Source organism: Canis aureus, chromosome 15, assembly GCF_053574225.1.
Source record: "Canis aureus isolate CA01 chromosome 15, VMU_Caureus_v.1.0, whole genome shotgun sequence".
Lineage (NCBI taxonomy): Eukaryota > Metazoa > Chordata > Mammalia > Carnivora > Canidae > Canis > Canis aureus.
Window position 1 is genome coordinate 11,217,019 of NC_135625.1, and position 25,724 is coordinate 11,242,742.

The 25,724-nt window shown below is 42.0% G+C and overlaps 1 protein-coding gene and 1 long non-coding RNA gene across 2 annotated transcripts in view; one reads left to right on the plus strand and one right to left on the minus strand.

The window, feature by feature from the left end:
• LOC144283935 (uncharacterized) overlaps positions 1 to 25,724 on the plus strand; it is a 315,621-nt gene that overhangs the window by 273,210 nt on the left and 16,687 nt on the right. The window lies entirely within an intron of this gene.
• LOC144285094 (ral guanine nucleotide dissociation stimulator-like) lies at positions 12,415 to 16,675 on the minus strand. Its single transcript, XM_077850363.1, has 6 exons — positions 16,595 to 16,675; positions 15,667 to 15,777; positions 14,872 to 15,065; positions 14,235 to 14,294; positions 13,159 to 13,352; positions 12,415 to 12,919 (listed from the first exon to the last, which is right to left on the minus strand). Exons 1-6 carry the CDS (start codon positions 16,673 to 16,675, stop codon positions 12,459 to 12,461), a joined length of 1,101 nt encoding a protein of 366 aa, XP_077706489.1. The 3' UTR covers positions 12,415 to 12,458.

Consider the following 25,724-nt stretch of genomic DNA (forward strand, 5'->3'; position numbering starts at 1 on the left):
AAGAGTAGAACTCCACTCACTCCTGTTTCATTCATTCGTAAGCTCATCTGCATTAGCTAATACACAGATGTCTGTCATGTTGCTGGTGTCTTACTAAAAGTTTGGAATAAGATGAGAAAACTGGGACTATCAAGTTTTTGGTTTTCCTAAAAAAAAAGTGATGGGGAGATATAATCGACTTTGAAAAAAAGTTCAGCTCTCAGTTTAATATTGATTGTGCAGTTAAAGTCTTTAAAGCGTCTTTAGTTAAATCATCGTGTTCTTTATTTTCGCTAAGTAGTCCTAATACCTGCTCTGCTAGCCGCTATTCAGAGAAGCAAGTGAGGCAATGAATTTTGTAAAAGCATTTGCAGAATGTATATTATAGCACAAATGCTAATTGTTCTCAGGCCTAATTTCAGAATACCTGTGGGGTGTATGAGACGCTTCTGTGATGTCTCGTCTCGGAGACATCATTGTTTTTGAGTTCTTCAGAGTTATGAAACAAACGAAGAATATTTTTAAGTGACATTTTTTTTTTTCTTCTTTACTTTTTTTATTTGATAATAGTTACCACATAGTGCTACATTGTTTTCAGATGTATAAAATAGTGATTCAGTATCTCTATACGTTCATCACAAGTGTACATCACATATAAGTGACTTTTTTTCAGTAGAAGTTTTCCCTCTAGTGGTGGCTGTGGAAATCACACGAAGAGCTTGTGATGCTGAGTGTTCACATGGAAAATAAACTAAAAAGAATTGGAAAAAAAAAAAAAAAAAAAAAACTCTGGAGTGATTGAGAAGCTGATCTTTCTTTCTGGCTGGATTTTCAAATGTATACCACACTCAAGTTTTGGAAAAGGGGGGAGGCAAAGTCCTGGCTCCTTTTATGGTATCTGGTTGATTGGAGTGGAGATGATGCTTAGGAGCGCCAGGCTTGCAGGGCGTGGAGGAGAAGGCCTGCGCCCCCCCTTCCATCACACCTGCAGCTCCTGCAGATGCGCGCTTGACGTGATTTTGCCTGCTTTCCTGACCTGCTTCTACAACAGCAGCAATCTCCAAACTCGGCTTCCTTGCAGGAAGTTGGGGAGAAGTTCTGGGTGAGTAAACATATTTGGTTGGGCTTACAGATACCTAAAAATAAAAAAATAAAAAATAAAAATAAAAAATAAAAAAGATCATTCCCAAAGGGGGGGGGGAAGTTTTAATTTGTTGGGATAGTTGATACATTAAAAAAATCCAGACCCCAGCACAGCCTGCCAGGTCCCCTGTTACCTGTCCCTGGTCACCTCTGCAGCTTTGCAGCGTCCTGTTGGGCCTCTCCCGTCTCTCTGTTCCTGACACTGTGCAGTTGGACTTGCTCTTCCCTATTCTTGGCTCGCTCTTCAGCACCTCAGTGGTTCCCAGGGGCTCAAACCTCATCTACTTCCAAAAGGTCTTCCCTGGATCTACTAACCAAGTAGGCTTTTGGCTTTTGACACCTAATCTTTGTCACATCACTCATTTATTTACTCCAAACCTCTTATGAAAACCTGAATTGCTGTGTAATCTATTTATTTGCTAATTCACTGTCCGTGTCCCTCACAAGAATGGAAACTACAAGGGAAGAGAGATCTGTCCCTCTTATTCACACTTGGATCCCAGAACCCAACAAGGTGCTTGCTCATGGCTTCATACTGGTTGACACAACAAATCAATCAATGGAAAATGTTATTAATAACATCAACGAATTGGTGTTAGTTGTTTAAATAGGTTTGCTGAATCTTTTTGTGGTCTTTGTTGCCCTGTCTTACTCATTTTTCCATCTTGGAAATCATCATTTAACCTCCTAGTTTATTTCACGTTGAAATAAGGTTGGTAAAAGATTTTCAATTTTTTATATAGATGCTCTATTAAAGAATCATAAATTTTAAACATTTGGGGAGAATGTTTAGTGAGCTCTTGTGCTAAACAAAAATGTGATGTTTTATGTCTTTTTAAATCAAATTCAATTTGATTCTACAGCTTGTGCAGTGATATATTCCGTTTCTTACATCTATACAATGAGAAGTTGTTTCATAAATTAGTTTTCCTCAAATTGGCCTTATTCCATCTTGTTCAGTCTTCCACAAACAGATAGCTGCTGTTCACACTCACATACTTGGCTTCCTCAGAGTCATTTCTAGCCTCCATGCATGATTTTTTAAAAACTACCTCTTCTCAAATGGCTTACTTTTTATACTTTTCAACAGTTTTGATTGATGTTCTTTAAAACTGTTCTAAATATTCCTCATGTTCTGTCACGGTTTTGAGACCAAAAAAATGTACATGGAGCTCCAAGATTCCAGGTCTTGGAAACTGAGGCATCTGTATCTGTGTCCCCTAACAGATTGCACATGGCGGAAGCTTATACGCGGTCATTAGGAAATGTGTTGGTGGTGGTTGTCCTTTCTACTCATGTTCATGGCCTAGTCACGGCAACTTGTTGCCTTATCCAACTAACAAACAGGTGGTTTTGCTATCAATTTGTGTCAAAAAGGCCGACTCCAAAAACTGTGCATTTCTTACTTGAATTTTCTGCTCTGTCATTGTTTCCGTGCAGTCCTGCAAAAACAAGGGCGATGCACATGGATGGTAATGGGGTCCCCCTGATAATATTTTAAAAGAATTGTATGTTGCTTTCTAAACGTGGAAATAATCTGAGTCTGTTCTCAGTGATACTGTGTGTCCACGTGTGTGTGTCTGTGTGTATAGTTAAGGAATGATACGTTTAAATCTATTGTCAATGAATGATAGGAATTGGAATAAAATTAATATGCATTTTATAGAGAGTTCTCCTTATTACAAAGACTTTAAAAATAAACAGATGAAAAACAGCGTTATCATTGGCTTATTTGGGCTCTCTCCTTTTGCACTGTGCTTTTCTGCTTTCGTTACCATAGTTACTGGTTTAATCATGATGCACAGAGCCATTTCTAATTACAGTATATGCCAGCACAAAAATTAATTCTTTGCATATCTTAGGCCACAAACAGCTTGTAGCTTGTTTTTTGGCACTTTATTACCAGATATTCTGAAGAAGACATTTGTACATAATTTTAAATCTGTTATTTTCTGCTATTTATTATTAAAATGAAAATAAGTCTCTGAAGTGGACTGATGTAAAAATAAGCAATACAGAAAGTTATTAAGAGATGAAGCTTTAGTGCAAATGATACATCATTAGTATTATCCCTAACATGTTAATTAATAGCAATTTATACACATTTAACATTCTTTTCCTGTGAGAAAATATTACTAAAAGGATATTCATCATTTAGAAACCAACATTGTTAGATTGCTGTAATTAGAAACCACTATTTGAGCATTCATATTTTTTTTTAAATGGGCAATTTACATCAGAATCCCCTCTCTTGAATTTTTGAAGGGTCTTGGAGATCACTTACTACAAACCATTATTCTTCAATGTGTGTGAAACTCTTGTATGTCAGTGACACTAGGTAATTACTCCCAACATCATGCAATGAGATAGAAAACTAACCAGAATTAAGTATGGCTTTTTAGTGTCCATTCCAGTAACCCTAATTATATCGATATAGTCAAGAGCAGATACCAAAAATATGTTATAGGCATGCCTGTTCATTTTCATGATTATTTTGTAGCTGAGTAGCTATTTTAAAATATCAACAAATTATTATAAGCAACAGAGATTTTAGAATATAATAACTTCTATGAACACTTTTATTGCTAATGTGAAAATGCCATTATTTTTATTATTAAAATCTATTACCCTTTATTCCTGCCTTAATAAAATGTTCGAAAAACCAAGAGAGCAGTAGTTGTCCTCACAAAATTACAATATATGTTTCCCCAAGCCTATAGGTGAATGTTTTCTGTTAGGTTGTGCAAAGTAATTTTCATTTCATGTTATTGTGATTATGCTCTGAAGCATATTTGAATCATATTTACACAGGTCAACATAACATTTCAGAGGCAATGTATGGTGTTTCCATGATTCCTCTGGTTCTAAAACCTCTTATGTGTTCCCTAACTGCTGGTCCAACAGGCATTTTCAATTTCACTGATCAAACTGATCACAATCAGACAAATTGTATTTTATTAGAAGATCGTAAATGGACCAGTGAATCATCATTGATCTGACCTTGTTTGGTCATCATGTTGCTGTGTTCCGACCTTAACTGGCATGGGATCTTTATGGCATGTGCACATTTACCCAGAAACCATGTATGTGGCCTAGAATGGGACCCTACAGTTCCATTTATGTTTATGGGAGAACTATGGCCACCAAACTAAGTGTTTTTCTGTCTATGTGGACTGAAGCAGACAACTGTAGAATAAAAACATGTAACAGATCCTGCTACAAAGACTAGATCCTTTTTCCTGTTGCTTTTGTTTAAAACCATGTTACTCTGAGTTCTGGGCCAAGATATGTATCCATTCATTTGTAGTTTTTTGCAAAATGAGTTTTAGCTTCCAACTCCATTTTATTCTGACTTTTTCCATCTGGTAGACTTATATTACAGTTAATGGGCACATATAATGAGTATATTATGTTGCTAATTGAAATAGCTTTAACATTAGTGAACTACTTAATTGCTATATAAATTGGTGAAGAGTGGCCTCTGTTTAATTGGGGAAGACATATTTAGTGGCTTTTTATTTGTGTTTTTAAAATGTGTGGCAGGAAATGTAAATCAGCTGGCAAAGCATAATTCTATTAAATGTAGCTATGCTGATTTGAAAGAGACAAATGTCTCTTAATCTGGATAACAGGTTTTCCATCAGAATGAATACAGATTATGGAACAGTTCACGATTTTAAATACTCCAGAAATGAAATTGTAGACATGAAGATGACTACGTGAGCTTATCTGGTCTTTTTTTTTCAGGATTCTTTGTTATTCTTCTGACACTGCAGCAGCTGAATGACATTAATTGTATTTGCTGGAAGAACATTAGGTCTTCCTCAGAACGCTCTGAATTCTAACCCCAATCTTTAAGGCATAACATATGCAATATAGACTTCTATGCACATACTGTCAATTGACAATTGTAAACAAGGTTGACATTTTTAAGTGCAAGCATTTTCAAAGTATTTTTTTTATTTTAGTTTTTTTTTTTTTAATCCTATAAGTGTACTCTGATTCCAACCCTTATTTTCCCCATCTCCCACTTTCCTCTGGTAACCATGAGTGTTTCCTATAGTTAAGAGTCTGTTTTTTGGTAGATCTCTTTATTTCTTTCTTTCTCTCTGTCTCTTTTTTTCTTTACTGTTTTGTTTCTTAAATTCCACAGATGAGTGAAGTCATTTGGCATTTGTCTTTCTCGGGCTTGATTTATTTCACTTAGGGTTATACTCTCTAGTTCCATCCATGTTATTGCAAATACCAAGATTTTGTTCTTTTTATGGCTTAGTAATATTCCATTATATATTTATATAATATTTATATATTTTATAAAAATAAAATATATATAAATAAAATATATTTATAAAAATATATATATCTATATTTCCCATTGTATGTTCATTTGTCCTTTGCAAGATTAATGGACAAATTAATGGACAAACCTATAATTATAGGTTTATCTCTGGGTTTTCTGTTCTATTCCATTGATCTATGTGTCTATTTTTGTGCCAGTACCATACTGTTTTAATTATTGCTCTCTTGTAGTATAACTTGAAATCTGGAACTGTGATGCCTCGAGTTTTGTTTCTCTTTTTCAAGATTGCTTTGGCTGTTTGAGATCTTTTGCAGTTTCATACAAACTTTAGAATTGTTTGTCCTAGTTCTGCGAAAAATGCTATTGGTATTTTGACAAGGATTTTATTAAACCTGTAGATTGCTTTGGGTAGTATAGACATTTAAACAATATTTGTTCTTCTAACTCATGAACATGGAATGTCTTTCCATTTCTTTGTGTCCAAAGTCAGTGTTTTATAGTTTTACCTCTTTGGTTATGTTTATTCCTAGATATTTTATTATTTTTTGTACAGTTACAAATAGTATTGCTTTCCTAATTTCACTTTCTGCTGCTTCATTATTAGTGTATAGAAATGCAACAGATTTCTGTACAATGATTCTGTATCCTGGGACTTTACTAAATTATCAGTTCTAGTAGTTTTTTGGTGGAGTCTTTAGGGTACTCTATATATGGTATCATGTCATCTGAACATAATTTGAGTTTTACTTCTTCCTTATCAACGTGGATACCTTTTATTTCTTTGTGTTGTCTAATTGCTGTTGCCAGGACTTCCAGTACTATATTGAATAAACGTGGGAGAGTGGACATCCTTGTCTTGTTCCTGACCTTAGGGGAAAAGCTCTAGGTTTCTCATCATTGAATATGAGGTTGGCTGTAGGTTTTTCACAATAAGGCCTTTGTTATGTTGATATATTCCTGTAGACCTACTTTGCACAGGCTTTTTATCATGAATGAATGCTGTACTTGTTGAATGCTTTTTCTGTTTCTTTTGAAATGATCATATGTTTTTTATCCTTTCTCTTATTGATGTGACATATCACATTGATTGTTTTGTGAATGTTAAACCACCCTTGCATCCTGGGAGTAAATTCCACTTGGTCATGGTGTATGATTTTTTTAATACATTATTGGATCCGGGTTGCTAAAGATTTTTGCATCTATATTCATGAGAGATATTGGTGTGTAGTTCTTTTTTGTGTGTATATTTTTGGTGTTTTTATCTGGGTTTTGGTGTCAGGATGATATCTGGCCTCATAGAATGAATTTGGAAGTTTTCTTTCTTGTATTTTTTGGAATAGTTTGAGAAGAATAGGTATTAACTTCTCTGTAAATTCACCTGTGAAGCTATCTGGTCCTGGACTTTTGTTTTTGGGTTTTATTTTGGTTACTGATTCAATTTCATTGCTGGTGATTGGTCTATTCCAATTTTCTAATTCTTCTTGTTAAGACTTATTTTGTGACCTAATATGTGATCTCTTCTGGAAAATGTTCCATGTGCACTAGAAAAGAATGTGTATTCTGCTGTTTTAGGATTGACTATTCTGAATTGTCTGTTGAATCCTTCTGGTCCACTGTGTCATTCAAAGCCACTATTTCCATGTTGATTGTCTGGATGATCTGTCCATCGATTTAAGTGGAATGTTAAAGTCCCATGCTTTTATTGTAATATCATCAATTAGTTCCATTATGGTTGTTACTAACAGTTTTATGTATTTGGATGCTGTCATTTGGGGTGCATAAATATTCATAATTGTTATATCCTCTAGTTGGATTGTCACCTTTATTACTACATAGTGTCCCTCTTTATCTCTTTTTATAATCTATTTTTTAATATTAAATTAAAATCATTCTTTATTAGGAAGAAGATATTTTCATTTTTTTATTGGAGTTTAATTTGCCAACATATAGCATAACACCCAGTGTTCATCCCATCAAGTGCCTCCCTCAGTGCCCATCACCCAGTCACCCCCACCCCTGCCCACCTCCCTTTCCACCACCCCTTGTTCGTTTCCAAGAGTTAGGAGTCTCTCATGTTCTGTCTCCCTTTCTGATATTTCCCACTCATTTTTTCTCCTTTCCCCTTTATTCCCTTTCACTATTTTTTATATTCCCCAAATGAATGAGACCATATAATGTTTGTCCTTCTCCAATTGACTTATTTCACTCAGCAACAATACCCTCCAGTCGAAGCAAATGGTGGGTGTTTGTCATTTCTAATGGCTGAGGAACGTTCCATTGTATACAGAAACCACAGCTTCTTTATCCATCATCTGTCGATGGACACTGAGGCTCCTTCCACAGTGTGGCTATAGTGGACATTGCTGCTATAAACATTGGGGTGCAGGGGTCCCGGCGTTTCACTGCATCTGTATCTTTGGGGTAAATCCCTAACAGTGCAATTGCTGGGTCAGAGGGCAGATCTATTTTTAACTCTTTGAGGAACCTCCACACAGTTTTCCAGAGTGGCCGCACCAGGTCAGATTCCCACCAACAGTGCAGAAGGGTTCCCCTTTCTCCACATCCTCTCCTACATTTGTGGTTTCCTGCCTTGTCAATTTTCCCCATTCTCACTGGGGTGAGGTGGGATCTCATTGTGGTTTTGATTTGTATTTCCCTAATGGCCAGTGATGCGGAGCATTTTCTCATGTGCTTCTTGGCCATGTCTATGTCTTCCTCTGTGAGATTTCTCTTCATGTCTTTTGCCCATTTCAGGATTGGATTGTTTGTTTCTTTGCTGTTGAGTTTAATAAGTTCTTTACAGATCTTGGATGCTAGCCCTTTATCTGATACGTCATTTGCAAATATATTCTCCCATTCTGTCAGTTGTCTTTGAGTTTTGTTGACTGTTTCTTTTGCTGTGCAGAAGCTTCTTATCTTCATGAAGTCCCAAGAGTTCATTTTTGCTTTTGTTTCTCTTGCCTTCATGGATGTATCTTGCAAGAAGTTACTGTGGCTGAGTTCAAAAAGGGTGTTGCCTGTGTTCTCCTCCTAGATTTTGATGGAATCTTGTCTCACATTTAGATCTTTCATCCATTTTGAGTTTATCTTTGTGTCTGGTGTAAGAGAATGGTCTAGTTTCATTCTGCATGTGGATGTCCAATTTTCCAAGCACCATTTATTGAAGAGACTGTCTTTTTTCCAGTGGGTAGTCTTTCCTGTTTTCTTGAATGTTATTTGACCATAAAGTTGAGGGTCCACTTCTGGATTCTCTCTTCTGTTCCATGGATTTATGTGTCTGTTTTTGTGCCAGGACCACACTGTCTTGATGATGACAGCTTTGTAGTAAAACCTGAAATCTGGCATTGTGATGCCCCCAGATATGGTTTTCTTTTTCAAAATTCCCCTGGCTATTTTGGGTCTTTTTTGATTCCACACAAATCTTAAGATGATTTGTAGCAACTCTCTGAAGAAAGTCCATGGTATTTTGATAGGGATTGCATTGAACGTGTAAATTGCCCTGGGTAGCATTGGCATTTTCACAATATTAATTCTTCCAATTCATGAGCATGGAATATTTTTCCATCTCTTTGTGTCTTCCTCCATTTCTTTCAAAAGTGTTCTGTAGTTTTGAGGGTATAGATCCTTTACCTCTTTGGTTAGGTTTATTCCTAGGTATCTTATGCTTTTGGGTGCAATTGTAAATGGGATTGACTCCTTAATTTCTCTTTCTTCACTCTCATTGTTAGTGTATAGAAATGTGACTGACTTCTGGGCATTGATTTTGTATCCTGCCACACTGCCAAATTGCTGTATGAGTTCTAGCAATCTTGGGGTGGAGGCTTTTGGGTTTTCTATGTAGAATATCATGTCATCTGCGAAGAGGGAGAGTTTGACTTCTTCTTTGCCAATTTGAATGCCTTTTATTTCTTTTTGTTGTCTGATTGCTGAGGCTAGGACTTCTAGTGCTATTTTGAATAGCAGTGGTGAGAGTGGACATTCCTGTCTCGTTCCCGATCTTAGGGAAAAGGCTCCCAGTGTTTCCCCACTGAGAATGATATTTGCTGTGGGCTTTTCGTAGATGGCTTTTAAGATGCTGAGGAATGTTCCCTCTATCCCTACACTCTCAAGAGTTTTGATCAGGCATGGATCCTGTATTTTGTCAAATGCTATCTCTGCATCTATTGAGAGGATCATATGGTTCTTGTTTTTTTCTCTTCCTGATATGATGAATCACATTGATTGTTTTCCGAGTGTTGAACCAGCCTTGCATCCCGGGGATAAATCCCACTTGGTCATGGTGAATAATCCTCTTAAAGTATTGTGGGATCCTATTGGCCATTATCTTGTTGAGAATGTTTGCATCCATGTTCATCAGGGATATTGGTCTGTAATTCTCCTTTTTGGTGGAGTCTTTGTCTTGTTGTGGAATTAAGGTGATGCTGGCTGGCCTCATAGAACAAGTTTGGAAGTTCTCCATATCTATCTTTTGGAACAGCTTTAGTAGAATAGGTATGGTTTCTTCTATAAACATTTGATAAAATTCCCCTGGGAAACCATCTAGCCCTGGACTTCTGTGTCTTGGGAGGTTTTTGATGACTGCTTCAATTTCCTCCCTGGTTATCGGCCTGTTCAGGTTTTTTAATTCTTTCTGTTCTAGTTTTGGTAGTTTGTGGTTTTCCAGAAATGTGTCAATTTCTTCTAGATGGCCTAATTTATTGGTATATAGCTGCCCATAATAAGTTTTTAAAATCGATCTTTTGGTATCAGTTAAGACCTGATTTCTGACCCAGTATGTGGTCTATTCTAGAGAAAGCTCCATGTGCACTTGAGAAGAATGTGTATTCAGTTGTGTTTGGATGTAAAGTTCTGTAGATATCTGTGAAATCCATCTGGTCCAGTGTAGCATTTAAAGCTCTTATTTCTTTGGATATGTTGTTCTTAGAAGACCTGTCGATTGTAGAAAGCACTATATTTCCAGTCACCAAGTGTAAGTATATTATTATCTATGTATGTCTTAACTTGGGTTATTAATTGATTGATATAGTTGGCGGCTCCCGCATTCGGGGCATAAATGTTCATGATTGTTAGGTCCTCTAGTTGGATAGATCCTTTAAGTATCATATAGTGTCCCTCTTCATCTCTTACTACAGTCTTTGGGACAAACTTTAATTTCTCTGATATAAGGATGGCTACCCCTGTTTTCTTTTGAGGACCATTTGAATGGTACATGGTTCTCCAACCTTTTATTTTCAGGCTGTAGGTGTCCTTATGTCTAAAATGAGTCTCTTGGAGACAGTAAATAGATGGGTCTTGCTTTTTTATCCAGTCTGAAACCCTGCACCTTCTGATGGGGTCATTAAGCCCATTCACATTCAGAGTAACTATTGAAAGATAAGAATTTAGTGTCATCATGATACCTATTTGGTCAATGTTTTTGTGGATTGTTTCCTTGGACTTCCTCTTTCTTTTACAGGGTCCCCCTTAATATTTCTGGTAAGACTGGCTCGGTGATCACATATTCTTTCAGTTCCTGCCTGTCTTGGAAGCTCTTTATCTCTCCTATTCTGAATGAGAGCCTTGCTGGATAAAGTATTCTGGGCTGCAGGTTCTTCTCATTTAGGACCTCGACTATATCCTGCTGGCCCTTTCTGGCCTGCCAGGTCTCTGTGGAGAGGTCTGCTGTTGTCCTAATGCTTCTCCCCATAAAAGTTAGTGATTTCTTGTCTCTTGCTGCTTTAAGGATCTTCTCCTTATCTTTGGAATTTGCAAGCTTCACTATTAAATATCGAGGTATTGAGCGGTTTTTATGGATTTTAGGGGGGGATCTCTCTATCTCCTGGATCTGAATGCCTGTTTCCCTTCCCAAGTTAGGGAAGTTCTCAGCTATGATTTGTTCAAATACAGTTTCTGGACCTCTGTCCCTTTGGGCACCCTCGGGAACCCCAATTAAATGTAGATTTTTCCTTCTGAGGCTGTCATTTATTTCCATTAACCTATCCTCATGGTCTTTTGTCTTTCTCTTTTTTCCTCAGTTTCCATCCTTGCCATCCACTTGTCTTCTATGTCAGTCACTTGTTCTTCTACCTCGTTAACCCTCGTCATTAGGACCTCCAGTTTGGATTGCATCTCATTTAATTGATTTTTAATTTCGGCCTGATTAGATCTAAATCTGCAGTCATGAAGTCTCTTGAATCCTTTATGCTTTTCTCTAGAGCCACCAGTAGCTTTATAACTGTGCTTCTGAATTGGCTTTCTGACATTGAATTGTAATCCAAATTTCGTAACTCTGTGGGAGAGAGGACTGTTTCTGATTCTTTCTTTAGGGGTGAGTTTTTCCTTCTAGTCAGTACATAGTGGCCAAAAACAAGTTGTACTGGAAAAATGAGAAAAAAAGAAAAAAAAAAGAAGAAAAAAAGAATAAAAAAGAGGTGGGGAAACAACAGAAACAAACAGAAAAAGCAAGGGGAATATCCTCTGATTCTATATACTGTAAATCCCTCCACTTCCCCTGGAACTTTCCAGTGCTGCTTGGTCAATAACTTGCTTTTCCCCCGACCTTCTAGGTGGTCTTCTGGGGGAGGGGCCTGCTGTGCTGATTCTCAGGTGTGTGCAGCTGTGGGAGCTGCCAGCCCCCTGCCAGGTGTACGGTTCAGTGGGAGTGGTTTATCCTGTGAGGCCCCTGCTCCCAGGTACAGGGTAACACCAAGAGAGACCACAGTGGCCGCGGCCAGCTGTGCAGCCCTGGAGTCAGCTCCTGCAGTAACTACCATAACTCCCAGTCGACAGGGGCCTGGATGCTCTGGGAGTGGGGCCGCCGATCTGCACATTTGGGGGCTGCCCGGCGGCAGGAGCGTCCTGGCTGTCCTGTGTCTTCCCGGACTCTGCCTGTCCCGGGGGAGCACCAGATCCTGGGCTGTGTCCCCCGGCACCCTGGGCTCCGGGCCTGCGACACTGTGAATGGACCTAAAGTACCACGATGTGTAATTTAAAAGCATCAGAGTAAATTTTGTACCAAGTTAACTTATCCTTTATTAAAAATAAAATACATAAGCCCTTACAGAAGGTTTATGAAAATCATAAAATATAGGAACAGCGCAATGACGGGGAGGGAAAGGCTCCATTGGGCTGCAGCGACCACGAGCCCCTCGGCAGAAGCTGGGGCAGGCTCCCGAGGTAGTTCACAGGGTTGCTCTGGCCCCAAGTCTAGTTGCTCCATCAAGTTAGGAGGCGGCTCGGGCACATCCACGACCTCGAGAGCAGGGGGTGGCGCCTGCTCCTCCTCCAGGGCTCCCAGGGATTCAGGGGGCTCCTCCAGTGCAGAGCAGTGAACTAGAGCAGTGACCACTATCTCTAGGGGCTTCGCCTCCCCAGTGGGCACCTCAGTGCGGGCCAAGCCCTCACCCTCAGCAGCCAGGACGGCCTCGATCCCCTCAGGCCCCGACGGGGCAGCAGGCCCCACGGTCAGAGCTGGGGCACGCTCCTGAGCTGCTTCAAGGTGTTTTCCTCGGGCCGAAGCTGTAGCTCCAAGAAGACAAAGTATCACTATCAGGACGGACTGTCCACGTCCCTCCCAAGTCAAGGCCACTCTTCCCACCGCTCCACGTGTGTGAGGGCAAGAGTCCTGGGAGGTGTCCCCAGCCTGCAGCCCGTGGGGTGGGGTGTGAGCCCACCCCCTGCTCCCGACCCAGCTGCATGGAGGCTGGATCTGCGGGGCCCACCCTGTCCCCAGCTCGGCCACCCCCAGGCCTCCTCACCCCCAGCCTCTGGCTCCGCTGCATGGAGGCGTCTGAATTGCTGGAGGTAACGCCGGGCCCGGAGTTCCACGTCTGAGCCTGGCATGTGCTGTCTTATGAATTCCAGAAATTTCATAAGGGAGGGAAATTTTGGGAGCTGATAAAAGTCGTCCCGATAATAATCCAGCCATATTTCCATCATGCAGGAGATGGCCCTGGGGAGGGGCAGGCGGGCACAGGCGTCAGAAGACAGGGCTCTGTCACATGCAGGTGTCCCGGGGAAGCCCTGCAGGACCCGGGGCCCCGGCCTCCCGCGCAGGGTGTCGGAGGCCAGTCCTGCTCCTCATCCCCTGACCACCTGGAGGTCCTGCCTGCCACAGGCCTGCTCCCCGAGGAGGGGCTGGGATGCAGCCTCTGTGCAGGGAGCCCACCCCCAGCGGTGTGACCATCAGCATCTCTCCTGGGGAAGCGGGGCTCCCTCCTCAGCCTGGTCCCTGCCCACCTGCCCCTTGAGTCCACTGGCAGGTGTCCGGGGACGGGGGGCGTCTGGCCTGTCATTGCCCTCACTGCACACACTGTCGCTCTGGGAAGCTCCAAGGCAGGAGGGCTCGGGCTCTGTGTCCTGCCAGGCCTTGCCAGGAGCCGCCCAGGACCGCCACCTTCCCTCCTGTGGCTCTGGGCTGCCTCCCTCACGAGGGGCCCCCGGGGGTGTCCTTCCACTGACTCTAATCTCCCATCTCCCACGGGGCGGGGGCCACCTGGTCCGGGAGCCCTCACCGGCCCTCCTGAGCACCTGCTGTGCCCCCGGGTCCAGGTGCCACCAGATTGGGGAGTGCGATGCTCCCCACCCCCTCTGCTCTGGGCCCCAGGTGTGGGGCAGGAGAAGGTCTCCCTGAGGGGTCCCAGTGCCTCCCACCAAGCCCACACCCCATCCATGGCTCTCCTTTGCTCTTTTCCTGAAGGGCCCTTAGACCTTTACCCTGTCATGGGAATTGCAGATGTGTGGGGTGAGGGTGCAGCCGCCCCCCCGCCCCACAGCCCCCTTCGCTGCCCTCCAGGAGAGGGAAGGCCCTCCTGCAGGAGCCAGAGTCACTCACAGTTTCCAGCGCTGCAGGACCACATCGTTGTCACCATACACAGCCTCAATGCACCCATACCTAGAGGAGGGCGGGGGCATCCCATGAATCGTGCTGGGGACACGACCTCTCACCATGTGAGCTGTCACCCTCTGACCCCGACTAGGCCGGAGCCCCGGGGGCCGTCAGCTCTGTGCGTGAGGCCACGGGCAGATCCCGGAGAAGCGCCCCCACCTGCTGGGGCCTCCTGAAGGCTTGAGCATGAAAGGGCTCCGGCCAGGCCCATGGCCCATATCCTAGTGGGCCCGGGGCGTCCCGGGGTCCCCCTGTCTGGTTGCCCCAGGACACAGACCCCCGATGGACTCTCAAACCTCCCTTTCAATGGGGAAACAGGCCGCTCAGGACCCTGGTGATGGGGGGGGCAGGGAGGAGGCACAGGCCTGGTCACGGGGAGGAGGACGGCTGCTGAGCACAGGCACAGCCCCTCTGGCCGACCCGCCACAGGCCAGGCCCCGGGGCTGCCCTCCAGGACCCCGCTAGGCCCTGGGGGACCCTGCTCCAGGCGGGGGAGCAGCCTGAGGCCGGGAAGCTCACACCATCCCCAGCCTCCCCAGCAGCAGGTGGCCCAGCCCTGGGCTGCGGAGGGGCAGGTGCTCACTCGGTGAACAGCAGGTCCAGCACCTCGTCCGTGGTGGCGAATGTACGATAATCCTCCAAAAAGTTGAAAATTGAGATGACGTCCCGGCGCAGCAAGGCGAGCAGCAGTTGTCGGACTTCGTGCTCCAGCAGCTCCGTCCGGCTGGGCTTGGTCGGGCAGATCGGACGCCCCTTCCCGGCCGTGGCCCCTGCACCCTGAGGTGGGACAGAGGGGACGTGCAGCCTGCAGGGAGCCGCCGGGAGGCCTGGGATCCCGCCCCGGCAGGCCCTGCGCTGGGGCCCCGTGGGCTTGAGGAGCTGGGGCTCCCTCTCCCGCTCAAGCTCCCTGCCTGTCTCTTACACAAACAGGACCAACTATGCAATAGAGAAACAATCTCAGAGGATAAATGTTCAAAATATTTGGATCAGTACAAGGACCTCCAGAGACACAGAGAGAGAGACCGAGAGAGGCAGCCACACAGACGGAGGGAGAAGCAGCCCGTGCAGGGAGCCCAGGCGGGGCTCGATCCCGGGCCTCGGAGATCAGGCCTGGGGGAAGGCAGGCGCTAACCCCCGGGGGACCAGGCCTCCCCTGAGGGCTCTATTCTGATGTTCCCACACATCTGTGCGCAGGGACTCTGCATCTGGCCCAGGCAGGGGCAGGGCCATGGGGGCAGGTGTGGGGAGGGGGGATCCAGACTCATGTGGGAGCAGGAGTGTCGGGGGGCCCAGGGGGTAGCAGGCTGGCTTCTGGGGCCCGGGGTCCTTCCTGCCGCATCGGGGCCCGGGTGTCGGGGGGCCCAGCCCCTACACTCACCCTGAGCCTGCGCTGGCCTCTGTTAGCTGCACAGGGCACCTCCCTGCTCCTGGAGGCGGTGGGGCAGACGACCCCTTCCTCCCGCTCCCGCCCCACGACCCGGGTGGAGCTCTGTGGAGACAGTGCCCGGCAGCCAGGCAGGAGGCCTCAGCACCCGGTCTGGCCCCCTCGGCTGGGCCGCACCCCCAGCTGCCTCCACCCAGACATCCCACAGTGCAGGCGGCACCCACCGCCCCCGGGGACAGCAAAGGGATGCGGCTGCAGGGCTTCGGGGTGACTCGGGGCGGGTAGAGGACCTCAGGAACCCTGTTTCCCCCCTGCCCACCGTGACATCAGGGTGACCCTGAAGGGATCCCCGGGGAATGTGCCACCCTGCAGCGTCCCCCAGCCTGGATGGGACCTGCCCACACATCCCTGGTTCCCTGAACCTAAGGAGGAGGGGATGAGGCTCCCAGGATGGTGGCACAGGGGGCCTGGCCTGGCCTGCGCTGTGTTACCTGACGGCGCCTCCAGATCACCGCCCTGACGCGTTGGTGTTTATGGTGGAGCCACTGCCTACAGCATTGGAACAAGCCGCACCCCTGGGGTTCCTGGGAGCCAGAGCCCCCAGAGGTGAGAAGGCAGCAAGAGAACATCCTCCAGTAGCAGATGTCTCCAGCCAAGTGAGCCTGAGCTGGGGCTGCACTGGATGCGGGTGCCTGGTTACGGGGGTTCCGAGTTCTGTTGGGCTCTGTGACACGGAAGTGACCTCACTGCCTGGGACCCCCTCCCTGACCCACTCCTGGAGGAAGCTGCAGGGGCAGCGCTCGTGCTGCCGATGCCCCCCCTCCCTGCATGCGATGGCCTGTGCACACATTGACACAACCGTACCCCTGTCCACAGGCCCCGGGGAAGGACTGTGTGCACCCAGGGCCCAACCTGGACACACATCTGGGTTCAGACACGACTCTCCAGGCTTCCCCAGTTTGACCCCGGAGAAGCCGTTGTGCCCGTCGGGGATGGTCTGCATCTTGCCTGTGGGACAGGGAGTGTTCTAGCGGGTGCTTTCCCGAGACGTCCCCAGGCCACTGTGGCCTCATATCTATGACCTTGGAGGCGGGTGTCACCTGCAGGACATACCTCCACCCACACGTTCTTCCTTGGTGTGTACATGCGTCCAGGCCCACGAGGTCCTGTGTGCACACACGTGGGCATCAGTACCTTCATTCTGGAGGCCCAGAAGATGACAGTCCCCCCGGGGCAGGGATGGGCAATAGCTTCCCACGATCCTAGGCTCCTGAATCCAAGGCAAACCCTACAGATGGTGTCAGGGTCTTGGCCTAGAAGGTGTGAGGTCGTCCTCATCCTGAACCCCTGCCTGTCGTGTGTTACGGGCCCTTCCCTCGTTTCCACTGGGTGAGCTGTGGACGGAGGTGCACCCAATGGGTCGCCCTGACCTGGGCTCTTCCTCAGCCTGGAATGTGCTGGAATGCCCCCCATCTGGGCTGTCAATGCCCACCCCCACCCCCCTCACATCTCCATGTCTGTAGCCATTTCCATCCACAAAACCCTTTCCCAGCCCCTCGGGAAGGGAGGGGCAGCCTTGGCCCCCCACGGAGGACACAGAGCTGGCTTCATGCCCCCTTCTGCCTCCTTCCCAGGCTGTGGTCCTGGCCAGGCAGTGGCCCTGCTGGGGTCTTCACCTCCTCCCCTCAGTGGCCCCAGGAGCCCCAGCTGCTGCATTTGTCAAAGCCCCACAGTTGGTCACAGCCTCACCTGCGGAGCTCAGGACCTAGAGGCAGCACCAGGCGCTCTTTCTAGGGACCAATTGCTCTTCTCATTCCTGATGATGTTCCGATTTTGTCCATCTTCCCCCCTGGAGCATGAGCTCCGAGAGGGAGGATCTGGCCTGCTGATCAGCTCCGGCACTATCTGTGCTCAGGGCTCAGCGGCTGAAGGAGCAGGTGGGAAGACCCATCCCGCCACGGGCCGGCTCAGCCGTGGGAGCCTTATAGATGTGGGACATTTTTAAATACTGTGCTTTTCTTTTTTTTTTTTTTAAAAAAAAAAAACATTTGTTGTTTCCTGCCTTGTTAATTTTCCCCATTCTCACTGGTGTGAGGTGGGATCTCATTGGGGTTTTGATTTGTATTGCCCTGATGGCAAGTGATGCGGAGCATTTTCTCATGTGCTTCTTGGTCATGTCTATGTCTTCCTCTGTGAGATTTCTGTTCATAGAATCTGTTTTAAAATCCACTTTGCCTAATTTAAGTGTTGCTACTCTGGCTTTCTTTTGATATCCATTTACACGTTTCTCTATCCCTTCACTTTCAATTTGCAGGTGTCTTAGATCTAAAATGAGTCTTTTGTAGGTAGCATATAGATGGGTCTTGGGGTTTTTATTGGGGGGGGGGTCTTGTTTTTTTATCCATTCTGTCACCCTATGTCTTTTGATTGGAGCATTTTAGCCCATTTACATGTAAAGTATTTATTGATAGATAAGTTCAAAATAATTTTATACTTTTGCCTATTAAAAATTACTCAATCTTTTAAAATAAAAGGATTTAGGGGGAGCCTGAGGTATAAAAAGATGAAACTCAGCCTCTATGTTATCCATTCACTTGATGTCACATATATGTAAGTAATTTATAAACAATTTTAAAATTAAATTGGTTGATTCAGAGTCACTTTGTTGACCAAATCAGTAACATTATTTGATTTCAGATTTTGATCTAAGTGGCACTTGTAGATGTAATTTTTCTTCGTAAAGGTTAGCTTATTCTTTTTAGCCTGGTTTTGCTCTGAACTTAGTGCTTGTACATGAACAATTTTCTAATAGATCCCTTTCTTTAGATTTTAATTAAATTACTTTTAAGTGCAACACTTCAAAAATACTTGTTTAAAAAATTCAAGTCAACATATGATATGAAATGATGGTCCCCTTCATATCTCTACAGATTCGCCTTTCCCCACTTTGCTTTTCAGTCCGTAGGCAGTCACTGTTATCAATATGTTTTCTATTTATTCAATAACTTATTCCTTTATTAAACAAATGTTTCAAGTACTATGTGTCATTCAGAATATTATATCCATTTGTGTCAGACACATTTGTAGAATTTTGTAACATGAATTGGGTTATCCTTTGCAAATGGTTCTGTAGCTTATTTTATTTTTATTTTCATTAAGTTTTTCCATAGAGATACATATATAGACACAAGCATTTGCATTAAAAGGCTGCATGTACCTGTGTTAGATAATGTATTTAATTTAGGGGTGTTCAGGTTAATTCCTTTTTATTATTTACAAAAAATGCTGTAATACAAAGTTTGCTCTTGAGTGTATATAAGTTAGGATTTATGTAGATTACACTTCTAAAATAGAATTGCTAAATCAAAGAACATGCACTTTTATAATTTTAATATTTTGATTAATTGCCTCCCCTAAAGGTAGTTCTATTTTTAATTCCACTAAAAGTGGATAATGTTTTGTTGTGGTGTATTTTTGGCAATGCTGGAAATCATGAATCGTAATTATGAGTATAGAATGAAGGTTATCTTCTAATGTAAGTTTCTTTGATACTGAGTGAAATTGACCATCTTTTCATGTATTACTAGGTATTCATATTTATTTTCTGTGACTTATGTGTTCAGATCCTTCCATTATTTTACTATTTCATTGCTTGTCTTTTTTTTTTTATAATTTATTTACAGTTCCAAATGCATTATGGATAGTAATCCCTTGCCTAATACAAATTAGCAAACAGTTTTTCTCAATTTTGTGCTTATCTTTTAAATTTAGGGTTGTTTTACTTTATAGGTGTTTTAAATTTTTATGTTATTAAATTTTTTTCTGCATTGTTTTTGGTTTTATGTTTTGTTAGATTATCCTTCCATATCCCAAGATTTTGAAATATCCTTTTATATATTTTCCTAGATTTCTTAATTTATATTTTAACATTTAGCTACTTAATTTATTAACTTATCAAATATCCTAGAGTACCTGCTGACTACTGAGATCTGTGTCCTGTGCTGGGATGCAGTGTGGAGCTTATCTACCATGAGCCCTATTCTCCATAATCATTAGCATCCTAAGGATGCTATTGAGATAAGCACTTTAGTGATTAAGGTTACATATTGAGATAAGTGCAGTGAAGGGGAAGCATGCATGGAATTTATTTTTATTTTTGGGGGAAATAAAAATGTTGATTTTTTTTTTTTTACCAAATATTGGCCAAATTTTTCTATTCAATTTAATATGTAGTACTTCATGATGTACTGATTTTAGAATTTGATGGGAGGTGCACCTAGATGTAGATCTAATGTGTCCATAGGAGGAGGAGAGATGTGGTCTTGCTAAAAACCCCACTCTTTGGTGTGGGAACCCATAGCATGAGAGTATCTCACAATCTGGAGTTTTTCCTGGAGGAGGGAGAGGCTTGTTCCCTGCATCAGGTACCCAAATATTGGGATCTACATTGCAGAAATGAGCCCCCAAATTTTCTGGCTTAGAAAACCAGTGGGCTTACATTCAGAAGACCCAAATGACTCTAGGTAACTGAGATTCTTCTTTTAGTTTTTATTTTTAAAGATTTTATTTATTTATTTGAGAGAGAGAGTGCGCGCATATGAGCAGGGGGAGGGGCATAGGGAGAAGCAGACTCCCCACTGAGCAGGGAGCCCAATGTGGGGCTCTATCCCAGGACCCGGAGATCATGACCTGAACCAAAGGCAGCCACTTAACCAACTGAGGCACCCTGGCACCCTGAGAGTCTTCTTTTAAAGGACATCACAAAGAAAATTATATGGCAATATCCATGTTATCCAAAACAGTGTGTAGATTCAATGCAATTTCTATCAAAATTCCAACATTTTTCACAGAAATTGAACAAAAACGAGTCTAAAATTTCTATGGCACCACTAAAGACCCCAAACAGCCAAAGCAATCTTAAGAAGGAAGAACGAATCTGGAAGCATCACATTGCAATCCTTTTTTTTTTTTTTTCTTTTTTTTCACGCTCCTTGTTTTCAAACTAGATCACAAAACTATAGTAACCCAAACAGTATGGTGATGGCACAGACACATAAATCAATGGAACAGAATAGAGAACCCAGAAATAAACCCAAGAGGTATGTGGTCCGTTAATTTACAACAAAGGGGGCAAGAATACACAGTGGGAGAAAGATAGTCTTTTCAATAAGTGGTGTTGGGAAAACTGGATGGCCATATGTCAAAGAATAAAACTATAGCATACATTTGCCAGACATAAAAATTAACCGAAATGGATTAAATACTTGAATGTAAGACCTGAAACCTTAAAACTCCTAGAAGTAAACATAGGGGGTGAGCTACTTGTCATTGTTTTTGGCAATGAATTTTTGTATATGACTTCACAAGCAAAGGCAAAAAAAGGAAAAATAAGCAAGTGAGATTATGTCAAACTAAAAAGCTTTTTGCACAGCAAAGGAAACAGCAAACATCAACAAAATGAAATGGAAGTCTACTAAATGGGAGAAAATATTTTCAATCATACAGATAAGGGGTTGATATTCAAAATATAAAAAAGTCCTAAAACTCAATATAAAAAAAAACAACAACAAGCAATCTGATTTTAAAAAGGGCAAGAGGATTTGAATAGATATTTTTTCCAAAGAAAACATACACATGGCCCACTGGCATATACAAAGATGCTCAGCACCACTCATCCTCAGCACAAAACCATACTGAAATACGACTTCACACCTATTAAAGTGGCTATTATCAAAATGACCAGAAATAACAAATGTTGACAGGGATGTGGAGAAAAAGGGTCCCTTGTGCACTCTTGGTGGGAATATAAAATGGTACAGCCACTGTGGAAAACAGTATGGAAGTTACTTTTAAAAATCAAAAATAGAACTAGTGTATGATCTAGCAAGTCCACTTCTGTGTATTTATCTGAAGAAAACAAAAACACTAATTGGGAAGATACATTTACTGTTATGTTCATTGCAGCATTAGTTATGCTAAGCAAAATATGGAAGCAAACTAAGTGTTCATCAATGGATGAATAAAGAAGTTGTGGTGTGTGTGCGCATGTGCCTGCAGCCCACCCACCCACACGGGAATATTAGTTAGCCATAAAAAAGAATGAGATCTTGCTGTTTGTATGAGATCCAATATGGTTGGACCTTTGAGGAGGGGGGAATCATAGTAAATGAAATAAGTCAGGCAGAAAAGAGAATACCATAGGATTTCATTTATATAATATGGAATCTAAGAAGCCAAACACAAAATAAAACAAGAAAGAAGAAATATATATATGAAATATATATATAAGAAAAACATAAAACATATATAATATATAAAATATATATTATATATAATATATAAAATATATTATAATATATAAAATATATAATATATAAAAATATAATATATAAAATAGAAATATATTAGTTTGTTGATATTTTTATATATAAAATATATATTGATTATATGTAATATACATATTGATTTTTATATATTATATATATATTAGATATATATTTAGTTTGTTGAAATATACATATTGATTTTTATATATAAAATATATATATTAGATATATATTTAGTTTGTCGATTTTTTTTAAACATTTATTTATTTATTTTTAGAACAAGAGATTGTACTCAAGGTATGGAGCAGAGGGTGAAGGACGGAGATCTCAGGCAGATGCCCTGCTGGGTGGGGATCCCGCCTGATGTGGGGTTCGGTTCCATCTCACGACCTTGAAATTGTGACCTGAGCAGAAACCAAGAGTTGTATGCTCAACCCCGGCTGAGCCACCCAGGTGCCCCCTAGTTTGTTGGTACTTAAAATGGGGGTTTAAAATAATCCTGATTTTCTATGAGCATTTCTTTTCCTCTGACAATGGTTTTAGAAATCCAAATTTCTTAAAGACTTTGGCATGGTGGAAGGAGAAGCAGAGGATGTGCAACAGGGTAACTTTTTTCTTTAAAAAAGGGTTTTGCATACGTACAGTGAGGGTGTGCGTGTTTAGTTCCTGAGGGCTGTGGTAAGCAGCCAAGCCATGGACGGAAGGGATGCCCCGCTAAGAGAAGCAGGGCACAGCGGGGGAAAGAGCTGCAGCTCTTGAAGGGCAGGGGACCCAGGCCCGGCTGCGCAGAGTTGATTTTGCTACAGGAGCTCAGAAGAAAAGCACTTTGCCTGTGCTCTGCAGTGTTAGCACTTAGCACAATGCCTAGGGCAGCAGGTATCTTAGTAATCACATCATGATCATTAAAGTAATCAAGAAATACATGTGGAATTTAATGGGCTCGAGAGATAATCATTTGCTAAAAACAAATTTTTAATATCTGCTTTGCCATTTTATGCTTGATTGTGACCTCTGTGCATGTGATGAAGATTTGAGTGGTAATGTGTTTTTATCACTGTCGTTGTTAAAGGATGTACGCAGAGGGTTAGGCTTAGGGAACATTCTAAAAAATGGGACCAGGCTGCCTGGCTAACAGTGTCGGTATGAAGCAGTTTGTTACACAATTTGTAAATATGCCTGGAGGCATAAATGACAGCCACAAAAAATTATAAATGGAAGGAAAATAAATGTGGTGGTTTTATCGCCTCGACGTTACGTGAAAGGGTATCTGAAGGCATTTATAGGAAGTTAATTTTCTTTTTTATATTTACTTTTATTGAGCTAGTTAATTTCAAACAAAACCCCATACGTTTTAGAACCCAAACCAAAACACTGGTAGTATGCCCTCGAACACTGTAAATTTTCATGTTTGAACAGTTATCTTTTGAAGATTATAATGCTGACATTTATTGAGATGATTAGAGTCCAAGTAATTTCTCCTACATCTTCAGATTTGGGGGACGTTTTAGGGATTCCAGTCACTACTACCTCAAATTAACAACATCAATTAGCAACTTAGCTCTTATGGTCATAAATAATTGCTTTATTTGACCTATTGCCAAAATTTTGGTGTGTCTATGGTTTCCTAGATTCAGGGATATAACCATTTTTTTCATAGGTGTTGGTTGAGTCAAGTTTGGAAATCCCTGGCTTACAAAAGAGAAGAAATACCCTAAAACTACTATTTAAAAAATCAAGTTTGTAGAGGAAAATTTTACCTATAATATGGCACAGTCATTTCAAGGATGGAGTTCAGTGACTTCTGACAGATGTGGGACTTTTGTAAGGACCAGCAGAAAGATGGCTCATGCTCTTTGGGGACATCAGCCCTCCCTTCAGGCCATCTCTGACCTGCTTTTGTGAACATAGGTTAGTTTTGCCTGCTGTAGAATTTAATGTGGACGAATGTACCACGTTGTGTCTGGCTTCTTTCCTTCAGCATAAAGCTTTGGAGGTTCCTGCATGTCATTGTGTGGATTAATAGTCCTTTTTTTTTTTTTTTTTTTAACATCCATCTCACTGTATGGATTTACACTTTGCTTATCCACTCACCTGCTGATAAACACATTTGGTTTGTTTTCAGTTTGGGACTCTTTGGGGAATAAAGTGTAAGAACATTATGTGCAAATCCTTGTGTGGACAAAGATACTCAGCTTTCCCCACTAACTACCTAGAGTGTCATTGCTGAGCTTGGCAGGTGTCTGGTTAACTTTGTAAGAAACTGTGAAACTTTTTCCAAAGTTGCCCTGTGTCACATCCCAGCAGCAGTGCATGGGGCTTAGTGTTACCCCACATCCTCACTGATATCACTGATACTGGATATTGGCAACTTTGATTTTAATCACTTAGGTGGTGTGTAGGGGTGGCTCATTAGAGTTTTAATTTGCATTTCTCTGAAGACTGGAGATGTTGAGCATCTTTCATGACCTGATTGTTTACTTGTTATATATTATTTTTCGCGGTGCCTTATCCTTAACCCATTTTTAATGGAATTCTTGCTTTCCTTGTGAGTAATACTTGCAGGGAACATCTTTTCCAATCTTTTACTTTTAACATGATTTCTTCCTTTATACTTAAGCATATATCTTATAGAAAGAATGCAGTTGAACATTGCTTTTTTATCCAGTCAGACAACCCACATTTTATCAGTAGTATTTACCACGAACATTATTGCAGTAGATGGTAGGGGCAAGTTTAAGTCTTTCTTGTTATTTATTTTCTATATGTTCCATCTATTTTTTTTTTTTTTTGTTCATTACCTAATTTTATCAGGCCTCTTTTGGGTTGAGTGTTTTTTTTTTTTTTTTTTTTTTTTTTTTTTTTTTTTTACTATTCCTCTAGTTTGCTGATCAATTATATTTCATTTTTAGTTTTTTAATACTTGTGAAGGGTTCAATTAGGGTTCATAAAAGGCACTTCAACTTATTATAGTTTACTTTCATGTAATATCTTCCTATATGGTGTAATAACTTTAAAACAGTGTATTATTTTTATCTTCCTTTCTGTGTATTATTGTTGTTATATATTTTACTTCTATATATATTGTAAGTCAAGAATTGCTATTATTTTTGTTTTCAACAATTATCCAAAAAATGTTTTAAAAAATTTAAAAATACCATTAAGATATACCACATAAAAAAATAAAGATATACCACATAGTTATCATTTCTAATACTCTCCTGTCCTATGTGTAGACCTGATTTCTCTTGAGTATTGTTTTCATTTTGCTGAAGAATTACTTTCAGTATTTTTTTGTAGTGCTTCTGCTAGAAATGGATTCTCTATGCTTTAGCTTACGTGAGAGTCTTCATTTCACCTTTATTCCTGAAGTGTATGTTTCCCTGGACCTAGAGTTGGAGGTTGATAGTTTTACCCCCCAACACTTTAAAAATAGTCTTCCATGTCTTTTGGATTGTATTGTATTCGATGAGAAGACTGAAGGTCTCATTTTTGTTCCTCTATAAGTAATGTGTCTTTCCTCTCTGGTTGTTTTTAAGATTTTCTTTTTATCCGGTGTTTTCATCAGTTTGGTTATGACATACCTTGCTCTGGTTTTCTCTGTGCTTATACACCTTGAGATTTGTGATGTCCATTGAGTCAACAGATTTAGAGATTTTATTAAATTGGGGGAAATTTTAGACATTACTTCCTATAAAGGCTTTGTCTGTTTTAACCTCTCTTTTTCTT

Bases quoted from the DNA above. Each gene is read 5' to 3' on its own strand.
- LOC144285094 (XM_077850363.1), bottom strand. From the start codon at position 16,675: ATGCAGACCATCCCCGACGGGCACAACGGCTTCTCCGGGGTCAAACTG. The intron at 15,778-16,594 runs GTGTGTCCAGGT...CTGTCTCCACAG, and splicing joins AGTCGTGTCTGAACCCAGAT to AGCTCCACCCGGGTCGTGGG. The intron at 15,066-15,666 runs GTGAGTGTAGGG...GTCCCACCTCAG, and splicing joins GAGGCCAGCGCAGGCTCAGG to GGTGCAGGGGCCACGGCCGG.